At 52.5% G+C, this 19832-nt stretch overlaps 1 protein-coding gene across 1 annotated transcript in view; it reads right to left on the bottom strand.

The window, feature by feature from the left end:
- POLE (DNA polymerase epsilon, catalytic subunit) overlaps positions 1–19832 on the bottom strand; it is a 45423-nt gene that overhangs the window by 23193 nt on the left and 2398 nt on the right. The window contains exons 3-23 of the mRNA XM_049620709.1: positions 19384–19464; positions 18733–18777; positions 18494–18586; positions 18024–18178; positions 15712–15853; positions 15519–15599; positions 14672–14779; positions 14270–14380; positions 13900–13985; positions 13545–13664; positions 12170–12302; positions 11963–12076; positions 11622–11834; positions 11262–11369; positions 6225–6353; positions 6037–6139; positions 5799–5945; positions 5256–5401; positions 3067–3215; positions 2051–2143; positions 1712–1856 (exon numbers count right to left, since the gene is read on the bottom strand). Coding sequence (XP_049476666.1) covers positions 1712–1856; positions 2051–2143; positions 3067–3215; positions 5256–5401; positions 5799–5945; positions 6037–6139; positions 6225–6353; positions 11262–11369; positions 11622–11834; positions 11963–12076; positions 12170–12302; positions 13545–13664; positions 13900–13985; positions 14270–14380; positions 14672–14779; positions 15519–15599; positions 15712–15853; positions 18024–18178; positions 18494–18586; positions 18733–18777; positions 19384–19464 — 2502 coding nt within the window. The remainder of the gene's footprint in view (positions 1–1711; positions 1857–2050; positions 2144–3066; positions 3216–5255; positions 5402–5798; positions 5946–6036; positions 6140–6224; positions 6354–11261; positions 11370–11621; positions 11835–11962; positions 12077–12169; positions 12303–13544; positions 13665–13899; positions 13986–14269; positions 14381–14671; positions 14780–15518; positions 15600–15711; positions 15854–18023; positions 18179–18493; positions 18587–18732; positions 18778–19383; positions 19465–19832) is intronic.

Genomic DNA, 19832 nt, shown 5'->3' on the forward strand with positions numbered 1-19832 from the left:
CCGGGCCGGAGTCGGACGCTCAGCCGACTGAGCCACCCAGGCGCCCCGCCTTTCGTACTTTAAAGTGCACACGCAGGGGCGCCTGGGCGGCTCAGTCAGTTGAGCGTCCGACTTCGGCTCAGGTCATGATTTCATGGCTTGCAGGTTCGAGCCCCGCGTCTGGCTCTGTGCTGACGGCTCGGAGCCTGGAGCCTGCTTCCGATTCCGGGTCTCCCTCTCTCTCTCTCTCTGCCCTCTCCTGCTCATGCTGTCTCTGTCTCTCAAAAATAAACATTAAAAAAAAAAATTAAAGTGCACACGCAGAGAAATAAACCCAGATGCATGCGCAGACAGGGCGATCAGGCGTATACATATCTCCTAGCTCAATCTGAGAACAGCTAGAAGCAGTTACACCCAGCAGCAATGAGCATCTGCACTTGACCTTGGTTTCCAATACCCTCTCCAATAAAAGGAACCTGGTTCCTCAGAGAAATGGCGGATTCCAGGGTGAGGACTAGGATAACCAAGATGAGGCTAGAGTGCCTTCAGGACCAAGAAGTAAGAAAGTGCTAAAGAAATAAATTAATTAAATTAAAAATGCCCCAAACCCAAACCACAGACCAGGGACACGTGTCAGGAACACGTAGGCAAATGTGAAGGAGGCCCTAGCAGCCCAGGAGGAATGAGCTGAGTCACAAAACACCAGGGCAGGCCTGGGTTGTAACCCAGTCTAACCAATATCGACGACGAAGAGAACTGCTGAGTGGAAAGAGGGGTGATACGCTTCCTTACAGAGGGATTCCAATAAATGTACCAGGACTGTGGGAAAGCGGGAGCCACCGTTGGGGAATGTCATCGCAGAACCACTGTCACTCAAACCAGTGAAAATTAGGGAGACACAGGACATCTGCACGGTCTCAAGTATCTCCTCTAGGGTTCTTCAAGGCTCTGGTGGCTTTAACACATGGCCAGACTCTCCGACACCCCTGCCCGCCGGCGTAGGCTCGATGCCTCGCTCCAGCAGCAGTAGAGGGCGGGGAGACAGCAGCTGTGCCTGGTGACCAGAAGCGCAGACCCTGACACCATGCAGCCAAAGAATGAAACACGGGTCATATCGCTAGCGTGCCTTAAAAAATGCAAATAATCTCATTTGATAAGATACAACCAACATGATAAGAAACAACAAACCCAAATGAGGGGCAGCCAACAAGACACCTGAGCAGGGCTTACTGAAGACAGGGAGCTGCCAGCCTGGGGGCACTAAGAAGACAGGAGCCCTGGAGAAACCGGGAAATCCAAACAAAGACTGTGGCTTGGTTATGGGGCTGCGCCAACGTGAACTTCTTAGTTCTGATAAGCGTGCCACGGTTTATATATGTGAACTGATGTTAGAGGAAAGAGGCTGAAGCATATATACAAATTGCGTTCTACTTTTAAAACTTTTCTGTAGATCTGAAGTTACTTCAAAATACAAACTTAAAAGCGAAATAGTCTGCTGCTGTCCTACAGGGAACACAGACTCACTTGAGTGTGAGCACAGCATTTTCTGTATAGATCCTCAGGCTACAGAAGAATCTGAACGGCGTCAAGCAGGGTGACGTGACGTTAGGAAGGGGAACGCGCCAGTGTGACAGCCGATGCAGTCCCCCCCCCCCCCAAATCCCCATCAGAGTAGAGACGTTAAGAACCCAGGCCCAGAGATAGCAGGCCCTCCCTGGAGACCCAGGCTCACCTTGACCATGATGTTTAACATGGCCCCAGGGTAGGAGATGGTCACCTTGGGTTTTTTTACACTGGTCGTCTTGATGACAAAGTTTTCAGGGAAGCTGTTGGGCAGGATGCACCATATTCCGTCTGTGTCCAGCTCTAAGGGTCTCCTTTAGAAAGAGAGAAACGAGGCCACGTGGATGCTGGACCATGGCCTCCATGCAGGAAGTACCCAGTGTGAAGGCCCTTCCAGGCCATGGACCCAAAAACACAATGCCCACATGCTCACTCCCCGTCTATGCCCCCCAGCCTTCCCCCACCCAGGCTGTCCACTCCCGGCAGCTGACCAGAGCACAGCGCTCACCCGATCTGTTCGATCAGTTCCCGCGCCTGGGTGATGATGTTGGCTCCCGTGAAGCAGACAATGCCTGCCATCTCCATGGAGTACCAGCGAGCCCTGAGGAAGACAGTCACAGCCTGGGTGTGGGGTGGGTAGGGCTCCCCGCAAAGGGTCCTTAGAGGTCAGGAGGACACCGCGGAGGGGACGTCTGAAGTGGGGCAGGAACCGCGGCAGCACGGGGCCGTGCTGAGGACACTCCTCCGCCCCGCTTCAGGGTGTGGGGCTGGAGGCGGCATGCTCTCTCGGTACCAGCCCAGATGGTCCCGTGCCCCCCCCCCCCCCCCCCCCCACGAGCCCTCTCCCCCTGTCCCCAGCTCCATCTCGTGCCTTCTCCATCTCCCAGACCCGACGCTCATCCTCCGACTTCTCAGGGAAAGCACAGGCCCACAAACACCCTCAACTCCCCGCCAGACACCCGCCTCGTTGCCCCCAAACCGGGTCTCACCCACAAGGTCAGGCGCCCAGAGGCCGGCCCCTCCCGGCCCCACTTTCCTCCCCCTCACCCAAACCCAACAAACCCCAGCACCCCATCGTCCTCCTCCAGAGCCTCCATGCTGCTGCTCCTCGTGACCCTGCCCACGGCGGCCAGGCCTCTACAGCCTGCTCTCCCCAAGGCCCTCACCCCCCTGGCTGTACATCTCCATCAGAAAGAGCATCCATCTCGGCTTTCAGACCCCCCCACTCCTGGCCATCCTGACTCCTCAGATGGCTTTACACCCCCCATGGCTCACGTGGTGCTTTTTCAGGACGGCCTAGACCCTCTACAGCCCCCAGGTCATGCCATTCGCCAAGTCACATAAATACACCGGAAACTGCCAAATCACCGTCTCCAGCCCAAGACATTCCGACAACACGTCCGTGGTACCGGTCCCCGGCAGTCCAGACGCCCTGGGTCGGCGCAGCCGGACGCCCCCACCCTCGCGCCCGCCCCGGCTCTCCCCCCGCGCTCCACGGAGTGAGGCCCTCGGCCGGGAGCCCACCCTTTGCGCATGACGTAGCCGTAGAAGGAGTTCAGGATGCACTTGTGCGCCAGCTGCAGGGAGTCGTACAGGACCTCCATGTTCTTGCAGCGCTTCACTTCGGCGGCGTCGCCCGCCTCCACGGCCGCAGACAGCTTCTTCTTCCACACCTGGAACCACACGCGCACCGATCACCAACTCGGTTCCTCCAGCTCAGTCTACGGTCCGCGGCCCGGCATTCTCATATTGGGAAAATGTCAAATCTATAGAAACCTTCAAAATCCAATACAAGCGAAGACTATAGACACATCGGGAAAAACAACCGTTGATGCTCTGCCACGTTTCCTTATCCTGTTCTCTCTAGTGGCACAGCCAGATGAACAGGGCAGACATCGTGACCGACCCCCTAGAGACTCCAGCACGTGGTTTCTTTCTTTTTTTTTTTTTAATGTTTATTTTTGAGAGACAGAGCGACAGCGCGTGCACAAGCACACAAGCTGGGGAGGGGCAGAGCGAGAGGGAGACACAGAATCCGATGGAGGCTCCAGGCTCCGAGCTGTCAGCACAGAGCCCGACACGGGGCTCAAACCCACAAACCATGAGACCCCGACCTGAGCCGAAGTCAGACGCTTAACTGGCTGGGCCACCCGGGCGCCCCAAGTGTCCAACTCTTGATTTCAGCTCAGGTCATGATGCCAGGGTTGTGGGACAGAGCCTGTGTTGGGCTCCTCACTGAGTACGGAGGCTGCTTAAGATTCTCTCTCTCTGCCCCTCTCCTGCGTGTGCTCTCTCTCTACAAAAAAGTAATAAAGTAATATAAAGAAAGAAACAATTCGGGTATCTGTTGAATGCCTACTATGTGCCAGGTATTGTGTAGACTCTGAAGAACAAGACAGACACTTTTAGTGCTTGTCTGAAGAGAGAGAGAGAGAGAATAAGTAACTTAATAGTTAATTAACATGAAACGGTATGGCCGTTCCTCAAAAGGTTAAAAACGGAATTAGCACAGGACCCAGCAATCCCGTCGGGGTTCACACTCAAAAGAATGACATCAGGGACTTCAAGAGATTTGCACACCCACGTTCACAGCAGCATTCTTCAAGTGGCCAAACCGCGGAAGCAACCCAGTGTCCGTGGACGGGGGGCGGATGCACACGATGTGGTGCGTACACACAACGGAGTATCATTCAGCCCCGAAAGGAGATTCTGACACCCGCGACTACACGGACGAACCCGAGGACACGACACGAAGGGAAAGAGCCGTCATAAGAGACAAACACCGCGTGACTCCCCTTCCGTGAGGGCCTAGAGGAGCTGGACTCAGAAACCGAAAGTGAGATGGGGGGCTTGTGGTTAAATGGTGCCGAGTTTTAGTTCTGCGAGATGAAGAGTTCTGGCAAGGCCCGGGGGTGGCGGCTGCATAACAGTGTGAACGCACCCAACGCCACAGAACCGTGCACTTAAAAACGTTAGGTTTTATGTCGCGTATCTTTTACAGTGACAAAGTCTATCAGAGCAGGGACCTTACCGAGTCCAACAATGAAGGAAGGTCCTTCAGGAAAAACAACCCCATTTGCTTAAGTATAAAGCTATGATTTGTCATGACAACTGATGTGGTATGTGTCTTCCCTGATCCTCCTGGATGAGCCAGGCCAGTAAATCACCCGAATTCGTCCCCATCGGAGGCTGGCAAACTACGGCCATATGGCCAATACCGTGCTCATGCAGCCTCCGCTTCTGCTCCGCTGCTCACCTCCCTGCTGCAGCGGACACGGCTCCGTTCCTATCAAATTTTATTTATAAAAAGTCTGCCCACCCATAGTCAGCTGATCCCTGCTCTAAATAAATATTTCAAAAGCAATCATTCAAAATAGTTTCAAGGCCTCAGGCCCTTAAATCCTCAAAACTAAAAATAACCGAGGGGCGCCTGGGTGGCTCAGTTGGTTATGTGTCTGACTCTTGAGCTCATCCTAGGTCTTGGTCTCCAGGTCATGAGTTCAGGCCCCTCGCCGGGCTCCACATTGGGCATGAAGCCTACTTAAAAACAAGAAACAAACAAACTCAAAACCGTGCATTCAATTACTTTCCAAACGCGTGAGGCTGGGAGCCACACATCCTAACTGGGGAAGTCATGACTGTCCAGACAGCACCAAGCAAGGACTCTCATCTCAGAAACTAGACTGTTCTGACTTCACAAAGGTCAGACTCGCCTTGTGGAGACCCTTGAACTCATAGCGCCTGTCCCGGAAGGCGCGCACCGTGTCCACATAGAAGGAGTTCTCCCGCTGGCAGATGGTGGTGAGGCGCTCCTCCACTCTGGTCACGTGGATCTTCTTGTAGGCCTTCCGGCAGTAATCTGCGGCACAATCGAGAGCAGGGGAGCATGTGAGACCCCAAACAGGACATAGCCGGGCCACCTGTACGTAGCCAAAGGAAGTCAGGATAAGGCCGACACCAACAAATGAAGCTTCCCAGGTCAGTACGGAGGAGCACGAAACTCAGAGAGACAGTGCTGGTTTATCCTATCAAAGGACAGCCCAGTGTGAACGGGCCAAATTCGGCAAGAGCCCGGGAAGCAGAATTCATCATCCGAACATTCACTGAGGGAGAAATAAGGAAAAGGAGGCTAGGAAGAGATAGTTCACAGTGATCTCATCTCTTATCTAGTGCAACATCTAGTTTAGATGACATCAAGCTGTGACATACCAGAAAGGCCCAAGTCAGAGGAACCACAGTGTTTGGAAACTGCTCACCTGACAGCCTCCGCTTCTCATATTTAGCCTGCTCCTCGCGGGACAGCTCGTGAAAGGCCCGGGCTGGGCCCTCTGCAGTCAAGGGAGGGAACTTCTCTGACTCCAGCTGGTGCTGGATCCGATGGTACTCGCTGCGACTGGCTGGCACTAGGAGGGCGACAGAGGAGAGTCTGTGACAGAGACCTATGCACCCGCTGCCTGCTGAGCCACCCGGCCCCTGCCCCTGGGTCGCACTCACTGAACTCGCCCCTCCACTGCCAGGCCATCTTCCTCTGGCAGTCTGCTCCAGGCTTGTTGAAGTCACAGGCAGCACAGGTGGCCTCGTCCACCACGGCAGAGGGCTGGGGGTGGGGTTGGGTGGGGGGAGTGCAGCAGTTAGTATTTGGGCAGAAAAGAGCTCGATTCTGACAGGGGAATCCGTCTCACCTGCAGGCGGTTCGTCAGGATGATGTTGGGGTACATGGCCCCCACATCCAGGTGGTAGATAAGGGGACACTCGATTCTGTTTGGGACATCTTTAAGGGAGGTGAGCTTGGTCTTAATCTGATCACACACCTACGGAGAAAGGAGAAAGACTGTATAGACAGCAACAAAGCAAGCACGTGGGTCCCAGAAGGACAGCAGACGCTGGCCACCAATGCTAGGTCCGGGAGGTACAGGAACCTCACAAGGAAAGAACCCTAAGGAGCACAGCATCTCAGGAAGCAGCAGCCTCCACCCCAGAGGACCTTTTGGGACTGGGAGAAAACTGAAAGACTGTGGACTCAGATGGCAGGGCCCACCCGCCAGCAAGGTGTAAGACCCAGCTCGAGTATCAACAGCACCCTTCCTGGGTGCCCTGTGTGCATGCACAGTGTGGGTATGTGATATCCCTGCCTCAGCAGCCCCTCACCTGACACATGAGAGGCTCAAGAGCTTAGCAGGGGCTCAAGCACAGGCGCCCTTAGCCCAAACGCCACACTCTGAACCTCGGTGCTAGATGGTCCCCAGCATTACTTTACAAACCGATGAATCAGATTTGTTTCCAGCCAGAGGTTAAACTGTTATGTAAAAAAACCCTCCTGGTACCTAACACCCAGATATCCTGCATGAAATATGAGGACTATCCCTGTAAATGCAGAACTGAGTTTCTAAGTTACCCCAGAGGGCAAGAGCGAAGAGGAGACTCAAAACCAGAGCAGAGAGCTACATCAGCGGTGGCCTGGCAGAGGCCAGGCTCTGGGTCGGGGTCTCTAGGACCACTCCCAGGTGTAGTGACTCAGTGCAAGGACACAGAACTCAATCAGCAAAGGGGAAAGGCACTGGGGCAAGGTCAGGAGGAGGTCAGGCTCAAGCTGGGATGAGCTTAATTCTCCTGGCATCAAACCGGGACATGTGCCTAATGCCATCTTGCTCATGGACCCAGTGCCCAGAGTGTACACTGGGCACTGGGCACCTGGGCACCTTAGCCCACACACACCCAAACCACAGGCTCCCAGGAGGGCGGTGTTCCGTGTGAACAAGTGTCTGCACGAGTGAGCGAGGTTCAGGAGGGACTCCTGTCCGAGAAAGGAGAGAAACCTCCCTCCTGAGACCCGAGCTCCCGGCCTCACGAGCAGGCCTTTCTGAGGTCGGCTGCCTTGGCCCAGGGTGTGTGCGCTCCCGCACGGTTCTCGTGCCTCCTCAGGGACAGGAAGCCTGCACACAACAGGGGGACGAAACAGAACCCCCCCAAAAAGGCAGGACCAACAAAGGCCACCTCTGTGAAAGAATAAACTACAAGCCTGCTCACCAAAATCACATCTCCTCTGGGCTGCACATCTGGCACCGCAGGCTAGTCCCTCTAATAAGTGTGGGGTTTACGTTACACTCCACTGGATCTGGGAACCCTCCGGCCCAGGAACCAGGTGACAAGGGACCCCGGCCACAAACAACCGTCAAAGTAACTGACGGCCCCCGATGGGCTGCAGGAGACTCCCTGCTGAATACAAATTCACATCCCAAAATCACAGAGCATGGGAAGAAACACCCCCATGACCAACAGCAGACACAGGGGGAGGCCACTGAGAACCCGCGAGAATAAGCCTCCCAGAGTAAACGTGGGGAAACTAGCACAATTAAAAATACTAAAGACCAAGCCCTAAATAAAACAGGGAGAGAAAGAGTCCACTTCTTTTTTTTTTTTTTAATGTTTATTTTTGAGAGAGAGACACAGAGTGCGAGTGGAGGAGGGTCAGAAAGAGAGGGAGACAGAACACGAGTGGGTGAGGGGCAGAGAGAGAGGGAGACACAGAAGCAGAAGCAGGCTCCATGCTCCGAGCTGTCAGCACAGAGCCCGATGTGGGGCTAAAACTCACAAACGATCAGATCAGACCTGAGCCGAAGTCGGATGCTTAACCAACTGAGCCACCCTGGTGCCCCTAAAACTAACTGTCTTCTAATGGTGATATATTCACTCTCCCAAAACTAATACCTGATTACATCATAACATTAATATGTACTTATCTGGTAAGTTCATTCTGCACAAAACGTACACATCAGAACTGGAGAATTAGTATATTTAGAAGTTAATCTAATGACTCAGGAAACCTCTGGATGGGACCAGATAATAAATATCTTAATTTAGGTTTTGTGGCCACACAATCTGTCACAATCTTTTTTTTATAACATCTTTAAAATGTAAAAGCTATTCTTAGCTTGCTGGTTACATAGGCCTCATGGGCTATAGTTTGCCAACGTCTATTATAGACATTTAAGAATAGAGAAAACCAGGGGCGCCTGGGTGGCTCACTCGGTTAAGCGTCCGACTTCAGCTCAGGTCATGATCTCACGGTTTGTGGGTTCAAGCCCCACGTCGGGCTCTGTACTGACAGCTCAGAGCCTGGAGTCTGCTTTGGATTCTGTATCTACCCCTCTCTCTCTGCGCCTCCCCCGCTCGCTCTCTCCTCTCAAAGATAATGAACATTTAAAAAAAAAAAGCTTAAAAAAGAATAGAGAAAACTAAAAAACATATGAATAAATACGAAGACTAACCAGGAGAGTAGCCATCTTTTTTTTTTAATGAAATGTGTTAAATTTGGAAGTCATATTAGAAAAATCATTTGAATGAAAAAATTGCCTTTAGTATTAAACTCCTTAAGGGGCGCCTGGGTGGCTCAGTTAAGCATCATTCGACTCTTCATTTCAGCTCAGGTCATGATCTCACGGTCGGGAGATCAAGCCCCGCGTCAGGCTCTAGACTCTGTGTGAAGCCTGATTGGGATTCTCTCTCTCTCTCTGCACCCCTACCCCTGCAAGCTCTCTCTCAAAAAACAAAACACAACAAGAAAACATTCCTTAAAACCCTCCAAAGTAGTCAAAATAAAAAAACACACCAAAAATTATACAGCAACAATGACTAAAAGGAAGAATGTTTATCATATAAAACAGAAAATACCAGAAGTATTAATATTTGTTCCTAGTTGAATTTTAAGCAAATCAATCATTTGAATAATCACTCCATCCTTCTCCACCGAGGCAGGTCCTGAAATGCCAATGAGGAGGCCCACGGAGATAGTCCAGGTAAGAGGGGAGGGAGGCACAGTTCCCACGGAACACACCTGCGCTGCCGAGATCCCCGGCTGGCACCTCCCCTCAGCATCCTCGGGATGAGATGGCCCCTCGGGAACAAAGAGATGAGTCCAGTGCCCTCTAGAACACACTTTAGAAACCGCGAAGGAGCCATACTCCGTCCTCTAGGAGCCTACTGCTGGATTCGCCAGGGTGTCTAGAGTCCCTCCAATCAGCATATCTTTGTTCTCACTCATTTCACTATTTCTTCAAGTTGAAAGTGTGTTCCTTCTAAGGTGTTAACTCACATTTGTTCTTTAGCCTAGCCACTCTTCTAGGTTGTTCTTAGTTCCCTTTTTTTTTTAAGTTTTTTTAATGTTATTTTTTTTTTTTTAATTTTTTTTTTTTTTTTTTAACGTTTATTTATTTTTGAGACAGAGACAGACAGAACATGAACGGGGGAGGGTCAGAGAGAGGGAGACACAGAATCTGAAACAGGCTCCAGGCTCCGAGCTGTCAGCACAGAGCCCGACGCGGGGCTCGAACTCACGGACCATGAGATCATGACCTGAGCCGAAGTCGGCCGCTTAACCGACTGAGCCACCCAGGCGCCCCTAATGTTATTTGTTTTTGAGACAGAGACAGAGTGTGAGCAGGGGAGGGGCAGAGAGAGAGGGAGACACAGAATCCGAAGCAGGCTCCAGGCTCCGAGCTGTCAGCACAGAGCCCAACGTGGGGCCTGAACTCAAGAGCCGTGAGATCATGACCTGAGCCGAAGTCGGATGCTTAAGCGGCTAAGCCACCCAGGTGCCCCCAGGTTGTTCTTAGTTCTTAAAGTGTATGGTAGCTGGAGCTGACAACAGCTGCACAGCACTTTACAGTGTACAAACACAGCTTTCTCACGTGTGAGAGACCAGAGAGCACAAGCAGGGGAGGGGCAGAGGGAGAGGCGGAATCTTAAGCAGGCTCCACACCCGGCACAGAGCCCAGCGTGTGGCTCGATCTCAGGACCATGAGATCGTGACCCGAACTGATATCAAGAATCTATTAAGAGTTGGATACTTAACTGACTGAGCCACCCAGGCGCCCCTGTAACCACATTCTTATTCAAATTCTGCCTAGTGAGTCTGTTCTGAGACATTTCTTAGAGAGAGACAGACAGACAGAGAGGAGAGATGGGGAGGACGAGGAGAGAATCTCTGCCCTGAGCGTGGGGCCTGATGCGAGTCTCCATCTCACAACCTCAAGGTCATGACCTGAGCTAAAATCAAGAGTCACACGCTTAACTGACAGACCCACTCATCTGCCCCTGTTATGACATATTTCTTGAAATCAATCCTAAAACTCGTAAAAGCTCCAAACCACTAGTGACTCAATATGCTGTAGTGTTGAGCAGTGCCCGACAGACACACCTGAGAAGTGCCATGTTCAAATAAGACAAGCAAGGCGGGAGGTACCTGGGGTCTCCAGGCACGTAGCACTTGTAAATGGTGCTTTCTAACCATTATTGGACAGTTTTTACAGTCACTATATTCTACTCTGTCATCTGTAGGAATTGACTATCATCACTTTTAAAGTCTCCTTAACAACAAAAATTAAAACCAGTGGCTCCTCACTGCCTACAAAATAAAGTCCAAATGAACTGGGCATAAGGCCTATCCCTCGCCTTTGTCCTGCGTCCACCCACCACTATGTTCTAAGCAATAGCCAGCTCAAGACCCCACGGCCAACTTGTGAATCTCTACCATCTCCCAAAGCCCAGTCATTCACTGTAACCACAACACTGTCCTGTGCCCCCCAAGCAGACCAGAACAGACTCTGTATCACCTGGCTCGGAGCCCAAGTATCAGCACACAGTAGGTGCATGCTACTGAAAGCAGCCAGTCTACAAGCAGGGCATGTGAAGACGGTCTCTCCTGGCCCCCGGAGCGTTACCTCTTGGAAGTTGGTGACCTGCTCCATGGGCACCTTCTCCTCTTCCTCGATGGCATGACGCATGGTCTTCTCCACCCGCTGCAGCAGGAAGTCAAAGGCGGCAGGATTCTAGTACAGATGACCAAGAGAGAACGCAAGTGAGAAGGGAAAACGCCCTCACACGTACCCAACTACCTCGGGCAGGACACTGCCGGGACCGGCCCGGAGAAGCCAAGGGCTTGTCCCGCAGCACCTCAGTCAAGGACAGGCCAGACAAGGGAGGGCTGGTGAGGGACCCACAGGGCAAGAAAGGGGTGAGGGCTGTACTGCAGCCCTGGAGGCTTCTGGGTCTCAGCCCTCGGGAGAGCAGGGAGGGCTCACCATCCTGAACCGGCAGGGGATGTCACTGCGGAACACGCCCGACTCCAGGGCCTCCACGTGGCCACCCACATAGGTCTCGGCGTCCAGCACGTGGCCATCATCGGTCAGCTTGTTAAACTCCTGCTCCTGCTTGTTGGGGAAGATGATGTTGGCATGGAAGGCCTGCACCATCAACAAGGCCTCACACAGCGTCCCGGAGCCCTTCCGCAGCACCTGCGGGGGAAAAGCCAGACTTCAAACCAAACGCCAAAATCACACAGCTGCATCCACGGCAGCCGCCGGGGACAAGCTCCGAGGGCGGCGGGCTGACACCGGCACACGGGGCCGGGAGACGCACTGACCTCGTCAGGCTCCATGGGGATAATGGTGCAGAGGGCGAATATGAAGGGGTGGACGTACTTCACGTACAGGTAGTACGTGGCCACCGCGTCTGACACCGAGTATGTGGCCAGAGTCTGAGGAGAGAACACAGGGCGGTAAGAGCGACAAGGAGCCGGGCAGGCACCGTGTGGGAGCTACAGGTAAAGGCCGTGAGGAGAGGCGCATGCCTGGGGCTGCTCGGTGGCCATCCGGCACATGTCTTCAGGGTCCAGCTCCACAGGGTCGTAGCCCAACTTGGCTTTGGCAGCCGCCTTGAGGTTGTGACTGCCCACAGGAAGGTAACTGTCCCTCTTCACCCACCTAGGAACAAGAACACGTGCAAAGGTCAGAGATGGCTCTGAGACACAGCCCACGCACTGCGAGAGGCAGCCCCGCTGGACACGACACAGAAAGACGGCTCGTCCCAACAGATACGCCCAGGATTGCCACCGAGACCCCGCACGGCACAGGCGCCTCGCGAAGCCTCTATCCCAGATCCAGGTAATCTCACAGATACGCCCACAAACACAAGGAAACGCCAGTCTCCCGAGTCCCATGGCCTCCCTCTGTCCGTTGTGGAGAGAGAACGCTGAGCAGGAGGGAGCCCTCAGCCCCTCCAGCTTGTCCCATGGGACTGCCAGTCTGCCCTGCTCTCCCTGCTCAGGCGCTCTTCTTAACCTCCTCTCTGCTTACACAGTCCCTTCGGCACGGAAACCGGGGGCTACCCTGCGCCCCTCACCCTCACACCTGTCTGCAAATCCTCCCTGTGAGACAGCTCCGCGACGGATGTGGTCGTGTCCCTGGCGGCCACAGCTCTCTCTTGACTGCATCAAGTCTCCCCTCCCTCAGCCTCCAGACCCTTGGCCATCCTCACTCCTAGAAGTGCCCCTGGGATCTCCCAATATCGCCGCCTCCTCTGAAGCCCCCTCCCGTCCTTTTTCTTCTCTTCTGGAATCCGTTGATCACCACGCCCCCTGCAAGTGGCGTTCCCAGGCCTGCTTCTACCTAGAACCCACCCTCCTGCTCCAGAGCCCACCCCAAACCCTGAGAACCAACATTCCCTGTGTCCCAGGTACCCCTGCCCCCCGCCCAGGTCTGTGGATGCCCAAGTCCACCCCTCTCCTCACTCCCATCTGCCCCCTCCGGCCCCCACCATAATGCCAGGCCCCCCAAGATAAAATCTGCCTCCCCACAGGGTACAGGAGGCCCACAAAACCTCCTTTCTCTCCAGCCTGGACACCCCTGGCTGCAGCACCCTCACCTCCGTGGGGAGCTCTCACAGCACCGGGGCCTGACTCAACCCGGCCTCTTTCTGTTCTGGCTTCCCCAGCCCGAGGCCTGACACTGATGTGTTTGCTGGTGGAAGGAGTAATGAACGCACAAGGGAAGACAACACGTCCCCAGACCCAGCCACAGCCGCTGTCCTTGAAGGTGATGGAGCTGCAACATTGGCCACCATCCTCCCTCAAAGGGACGCAGACAGGACAAGGGTGTGCAAGAAGGAAGCCTTGGACCCGCACACAGAAAGCCCTCTAAGACAGCGCCAGGAGCCGCCGGGCCTACCTGAGACAGTCCATGTGGATGCACTGGGATGCCTTATACTCCCCCTGGCTGTCCTTCTGGAACCCTATCTCCTGGTACATGCTCAGCCCGTGGACCGCCGCTCTGGCCTCCACAAACGGCCTAGGGATGAGGGCAGGTAAATGAGCACACGGCAGGTATTCTTCAGCTCCCTCAAATACAGAAAGACTGCCCCACAAGACTCCCGAGCAAACCCAGGAACCCCCCCGCCCACCTCTCCTCTACATCTTAACCATTTCTAAGTATACAGCTCGTTAGCGTGAGTACATTCACAGTGCCACACAACATCCCCTCCCCGACACACTCCAGCTACTCACAAACTAGACGTCAGACTCACCAGTCAAAAAAGTCCCCATTGTAGGTGACCATGATGGTGGGTTTGGCCTCTTGGACGTGTTCAAACCACCTCTGGATTAGATGGACCTGAATTCAATGATCCATAGCAGTCAGCGGATCTGTGTGTCTCTTCTTCCAGCTACTTCCAATCACCCCTCCCAAAATTTCGGAAAAGCAGGCTGCATCTCATGCTGTATCTCATTTCCACACCCACCCTGTGCCCCCAGTGTGAACGAGGACCATACCGCCAGGAACCCAGACCAGCAAGCTGCCATTCTGGTTAAATGAGCACTGAGGCCTCAAGAGTCAGGGGGCTCTTCTTCCGGTATCACCCCAAACACCAGGGAGTTTCCCACACGACACCTCTTTACCTCGTCGGGTTCATTGAAGACACAGAAGGGTCCCTCATACTCTGGCTTGGGGGTGAACTCGAAATCTCCAACATCCTCTGACACTATCTCCCTGTTGGTGATGAGGTAGCCCTGGGAAGCGTGTGAGCAGTCGGTGTGAGTGAGGACACGAAAAGCCAAACACACCTCCCCACACTCGGCACAGAAGCTCCTGCGACAAGAGCCTGCGGCAACGGGAGGCCCCTCGCCCACCAGGAGCTGCAGCCCCTAGACCCCAAACGTGTCAGACTCAGATTGGAAGGCAGGGGCACGGCTTGTTTCTTCACTTTCCTGGACTCAACTCACTTATTTTCACCGAAAAAACACCAGCCACAGGCTGCATGCTGCTCCCAGGAAGCGTACACCCCAAGAGGCACCACTTACCTGACCGTCAATCATATAGGAAATCATCATAATCTGGTCAGTCTCAGCGTCTGGAAACTTGAGGGGCAGTTTGGTCGTCTCGATGTCAAATGCCAAAACCACAGGGTCCTGCAGGGACATCTCATTAAGTTGGACGTAAACCAAGCTGAGCTCTGGAGACGCCAACGGTCTTCCCGACACCCACCACCTCCACCTCCAGCTGCTAAAACAAGAGCCAAGCAGCCACAGAGAGAGGTTCCAAAAGAAGCGAGACAGGCATTTTGGGTTGACTAACCTATGTCAAGAACACCACGATTCACGGAGGGTATGAAATCTTAAACACCTATGAGAGGCTAAAGCATGATGGGAAAATCCTAGAATTACAGAGCACTTGAGTCACAAAGTACTTTAAAATCATGACCTCCTTTTGACCTTTACGATAACCCACATGGGAGACTGTGCTAGAGTCAACATCTCCACTTTGGAAATGAGAAAACAGAGTACAGACTTGCCCAAGATCACAAATGTGTTCCTGAACCAAAGCCTTCCACATACGAATCTGCTTTTCACCCCATCACGTCGCTACCAACCATCCAAAATGGAAGTCAGAGCTCTCCTTTGAAGTTCAGATCCAGCCTAGCTCAAACAAGGACATCACATGGTGACATACGAGCACTAAGTGAAATCACACCTCATCAGAAACCGACAAAAAAGAAAAAGGAAAAAGATTTCTCTACAACTTTCTTAAGAAAGTATTTGGGGAAAAAGAAAACAAATCTCTGAATTGTATTCATTCTTCAGCACCGAATCAGATCTCTCTAGAAACAAGTGGAAAAGCCAGGATGGAGGAAACGCAAGCAGTACTTACAGGTCGTTCAACAAGGTCATCTCGGCGGGTGATTTCCACAGGGAAGGCATTTCCTCGGTACCTGACGTTGTACCAGTGAGCCTGCGGGACGTGCAGCGTGTTTATCAAGTCTGCGTCTGTCCCGGGAGGGGTATTTCTCTTCAGTGTCACCTCCTGACCGCCAGGGGCTGCCCGAAAGCGACGGCCCACTCACCACATGGATCTTCAGGTCAATGGAGAGGCGGATGTGATAGGGCACATCATACTCTCGCATGTCCACGATGTTGTCCAACTGGTCAGTGACCTTCTTAGAGGCTTCCTCTTCATCAACAACCACACTGCCCCCTTGCAGAACACTGTGAAACAGAGAGAGGATACTCCTAACTACAGTCCGCTGGGGGATGGCGCAGGGGGGACCAGAGTCCATGTGGAGTAAACACAAAAGGTAGACGGTGGCTAAGATGACCAGGACAGGCTCTTCTTAAAGAATTAGTGGGGCGGGGGGGGGGGGGGTTTGGCAGGGATGCTGGGGTGCTCAGTCGGTTAAGTATCTGACTCCTGATTTTGGCTCAGGTCATGATCTCTCGGTTCATTAGTCTGAGCCCCGTGTCAGGCTCTGCCCGGACAGCGTGGAGTCTGCTTGGGATCTCTCTCTCCCTCTCTCTGCCCCTACCCTGCTCATGTTCTTTCCCTCTCTCTCAAAAACAAACAAATAAAAAAAAAAAAAATCCTTTAAACAAAAAGGACGACGTTGGATGACAGCCTCCCACAAGCAGCAGGCTACGGGCAGGAAATTCAGTGAGAGCTCCGAACACGTATTTTATGGGATGTACATTACATCCCAATTAGAAACAAAGAAAGGAAAATGCTCTGTTACTTGGGAGGCACATGTACAGATGTGAACCACCCTGGCTGACCTTGTTTCCCCATCAAGAACGAGAGTCATGGGGTGCCTAGGTGGCTCAGTTGATTAAGAGTCTGACTTCGGCTCAGGTCATGATCTCACAGTCCATGAGTTCGAGCCCCGCGTTGGGCTCTGTGCTGACAGCTCAGAGCCTGGAGCCTGCTTCGGATTCCGTGTCTCCCTCTCTCTCTGACCCTTCCCCGTTCATGCTCTGTCTCTCTCTGTCTCAAAAATAAACATTAAAAAAATTTTTTTTTTTTTTTTAAAGAACAAGGGTCACAGGAACACGTCCACCCTGCAGGAGTGTCGTGAGGTAACACTCATAGAGCTCTCTGCGTGGCACAGCAGCTGGTAAGTAGCAATTTTCAGTACCATAATTACCTTATCATTGGAAAGCAGGAAATCACTGTCACTAGAATATTAACTCTAATATCAGCCCAGTAAGCTTCAGAACACTAAATGGACTATTAAAGGGGAAAAAAAAGACAACGAGTTTTAGAGAAAAGGCTTAGGCCTCTGGGGACACCTTGCAATACTATAAAAGGTAATTATACTGGGGGCAGGGGGCAGATGCAGTGCAGAAATGTTCAGGGTCCCAAATTGATCTTTTTTCAGAGAATATGATTAGCTCTCTTGAAGTCTTCATAAGTTTTAATTAGCCAAGATTTCCTCGCCTTTTCTTTATTTATTTTGAGAGAGAGACAGAGAGTGAGCTAGGGACGGGGGGAGACAAAATCCCAAGCAGGCTCCATACTCAGTGTGGAGCCCAACGAGAGGCTCAATCTCATGACCTGAGCCAAAACCAAGAGTCGGACACTTAACTGACTGAGCCACCCAGGCACCCCAAGATTTCCTCTTCTTAATCTCTTATCCTGTTTCCTATTATTGTTGATATCTAAACACTTGATGAACAGAGTTGGGCGTCCTATATTTACATTTTTCTGTATAACACCCAAAGTTTTCTAGAGAAGATGTGCTATGTAACTCCAGGCATGCAGTAAACTCTGAAGGCAGCTTGACACTTGCCATAAGCCATGAAAACAGACTGAAGCGAAGTGGTGTGCCTAGGAATCCAAAATGTCTCTGTTACAGCAACTCAATTTTAGAGCCACAAACCCACCGCTATGTAAGAAAAGAGGAAGAGCTCAAATGTAAGCCAAGAAACCACCATTTCTTTAACAAAAATGTAGCACATAAGAAATTCTATCTAGGGGCACCTGGGCGGCTCAGTTGGTTAAGCGTCCGACTTTGGCTCAGGTCATGATCTCACGGCTCATGAGTTTAAGCCCCGCGTTGGGCTCTGTGTTGACAGCTCAGAGCCTGGAGCCTGCTGCAGATTCTATGTCTCTCTCTCTCTCTCTCTCTCTCTCTCTCTGGCCCTCCCCCTGCTTGTGCGTTCATGCTCTCTCTCCCTCTCAAATATTAATAAAAAAGAAAGAAAGAAAGAAAGAAAGAAAGAAATTCTATCTAATTGCTTGAAAGTGCTTCCACACTGGACAAGCCAATCCTTATGGTAACTTCACCACTGGGTTTTCCTACCTCCCATCCATCTTGCCCCTCGGGACACACTCCAGGAACCCGTCCGTGTGGACTCACTGGCTGCTTACAACAGGTAAGCTCACCTGGACAGCATAGCTGTGTAGGCATCACTGGCGTGGCCCTGCTCCCGGCTCTTCCTCACGGCAGGGGAGATGTCCTTCCTCACTCTGACAAGGTCCTCCACCGTGTTGAAGGACAGCTTAATGTAATTTCGCTTCAAACCCACCAAGTGATTTGGCTACAAAATGAAGAGATTGTGCTCATGAGCTCAAGAGAAAAAAGACTTTATTGGGGAAAGAAAATAAGGGGAGAACGACTCAAAGGTAAACCCACGAATGGAAGAGTCAGCAAGTCCAAAGCACCTTGTCCAACTCTGCGTGTGGCACCAACTATGCCACTGGGCTTCTCCAGGACATACGGACAGTCACCGAAGCCCCGCCACCCGTACCACCCCACAGGTGCTAAACTTGGCCTCCTCCCATCTCACCCATCTCACCCCGTGTGCAGGGCAGACCCAGCCTCATTTATCCTGGAAGGGCCAAGTGGTACTCACCAAGTCCAGATCCTCTTTGGGGACAGTCTCTACTTTAGCAATTTTACCCTGAAACTTCTTGGAGAGAAAAGATGAAACTTCTCGCTCACAACCCTAAATTGAGATCAGAGTGAAAGGACTTTCTACAGTGAAATCTGTCTTCCTGGCCCGTTTCTCTAGAGGCCCCTTTATGTTCAGTTCCGAAGCTCCCCATATTTGAGGCTCAGGTCGTGTGACCTGACTCTACTAACCACACTTACCTTTCTGGTTGCAATGTAGAAATATGGCTTGTAGGGCAAGGCCACCTGCGAAAGCCACCGACCATTCAGAGGCAACAAGAAAGAAAAAAGGGAGACGAGTGAAGACACGCTGTTTGCTATTATACTCGTGAGCAGCCTGGATCCGATGCACCCTTGCCCTTGACACCTCTTAAAAGATGCTGAAGGGGCACCTGGGTGGCTCAGTCAGTTGAGCTTCCGACTTCGGCTCAGGTCATGATCTCAGGGTCGGTGAGTTTGAGCCCCACGTCGGGCTCTGTGCTGACAGCTCAGAGCCTGGAGCCTGTTTCGGATTCTGTGTCTCCCTCTCTCTCTGACCCTCCCCCATTCACGCTCTGTCTCTGTCTCAAAAATAAATAAACATTAAAAAAATTAAAAAAAAAAAAAAAGGTGCTGCAGCAGGAAATTAAGAGCTGCACATATGGCAGGGGCAAAAGTCTGAGACAGACGACACTGCTCTTCCAGTCTGTCCAAGCTGGCTCCTCTTATGACATCCTAAGTGGTGACCCATGTGGCTCCAAGGGACCCGTGTCCCTGACAGCTCCCAACCCCTCTCCTCACAGCTACCACTTTGGACCCAGCTACACCTCATCACTTGAGTGGGTTTTAGCTTCTTGGGGTTCAGGGGCTTACCTTAAATCTGCTCCCGTCATCTTGAATAAAGTAGTAATCCACCGCACTGACCAGGCGTTTATCTTCATCTAAAATCTCGGTCTACGAGAGAACCGGCCAGCACAGGCACCTTACCCGCCGCACAGTCCAAGACCCCTGTTGCTTTTCACTCTCTGGGAAACTGAGCACAAAAACAAACCCTTTCTCCCTGCCCCGCCCCCGCGTAAACATCCCGTAGCCCCATTCACAAGAACCGCATCGCAACACCTTTCAAATGAGGGTTTCTCTCAATCCCCCCCTCATCCCTGAAAACTTCATCCTTGTGGGTTAACAGGGACACCCTTCACCCTGGTCTTCCCCGTAGCCCCTACACGACCCAGCGGTGTGAAAGAGGGAAGTCGGAGAGCTACGAACGGTGCCGTCTCCGCCGGTATCCCCCGCGCCGCCAAGGCCAAGGCCGCTCCGAGGGC

The sequence above is a fragment of the Panthera uncia genome, assembly GCF_023721935.1.
Source record: "Panthera uncia isolate 11264 chromosome D3 unlocalized genomic scaffold, Puncia_PCG_1.0 HiC_scaffold_9, whole genome shotgun sequence".
Lineage (NCBI taxonomy): Eukaryota > Metazoa > Chordata > Mammalia > Carnivora > Felidae > Panthera > Panthera uncia.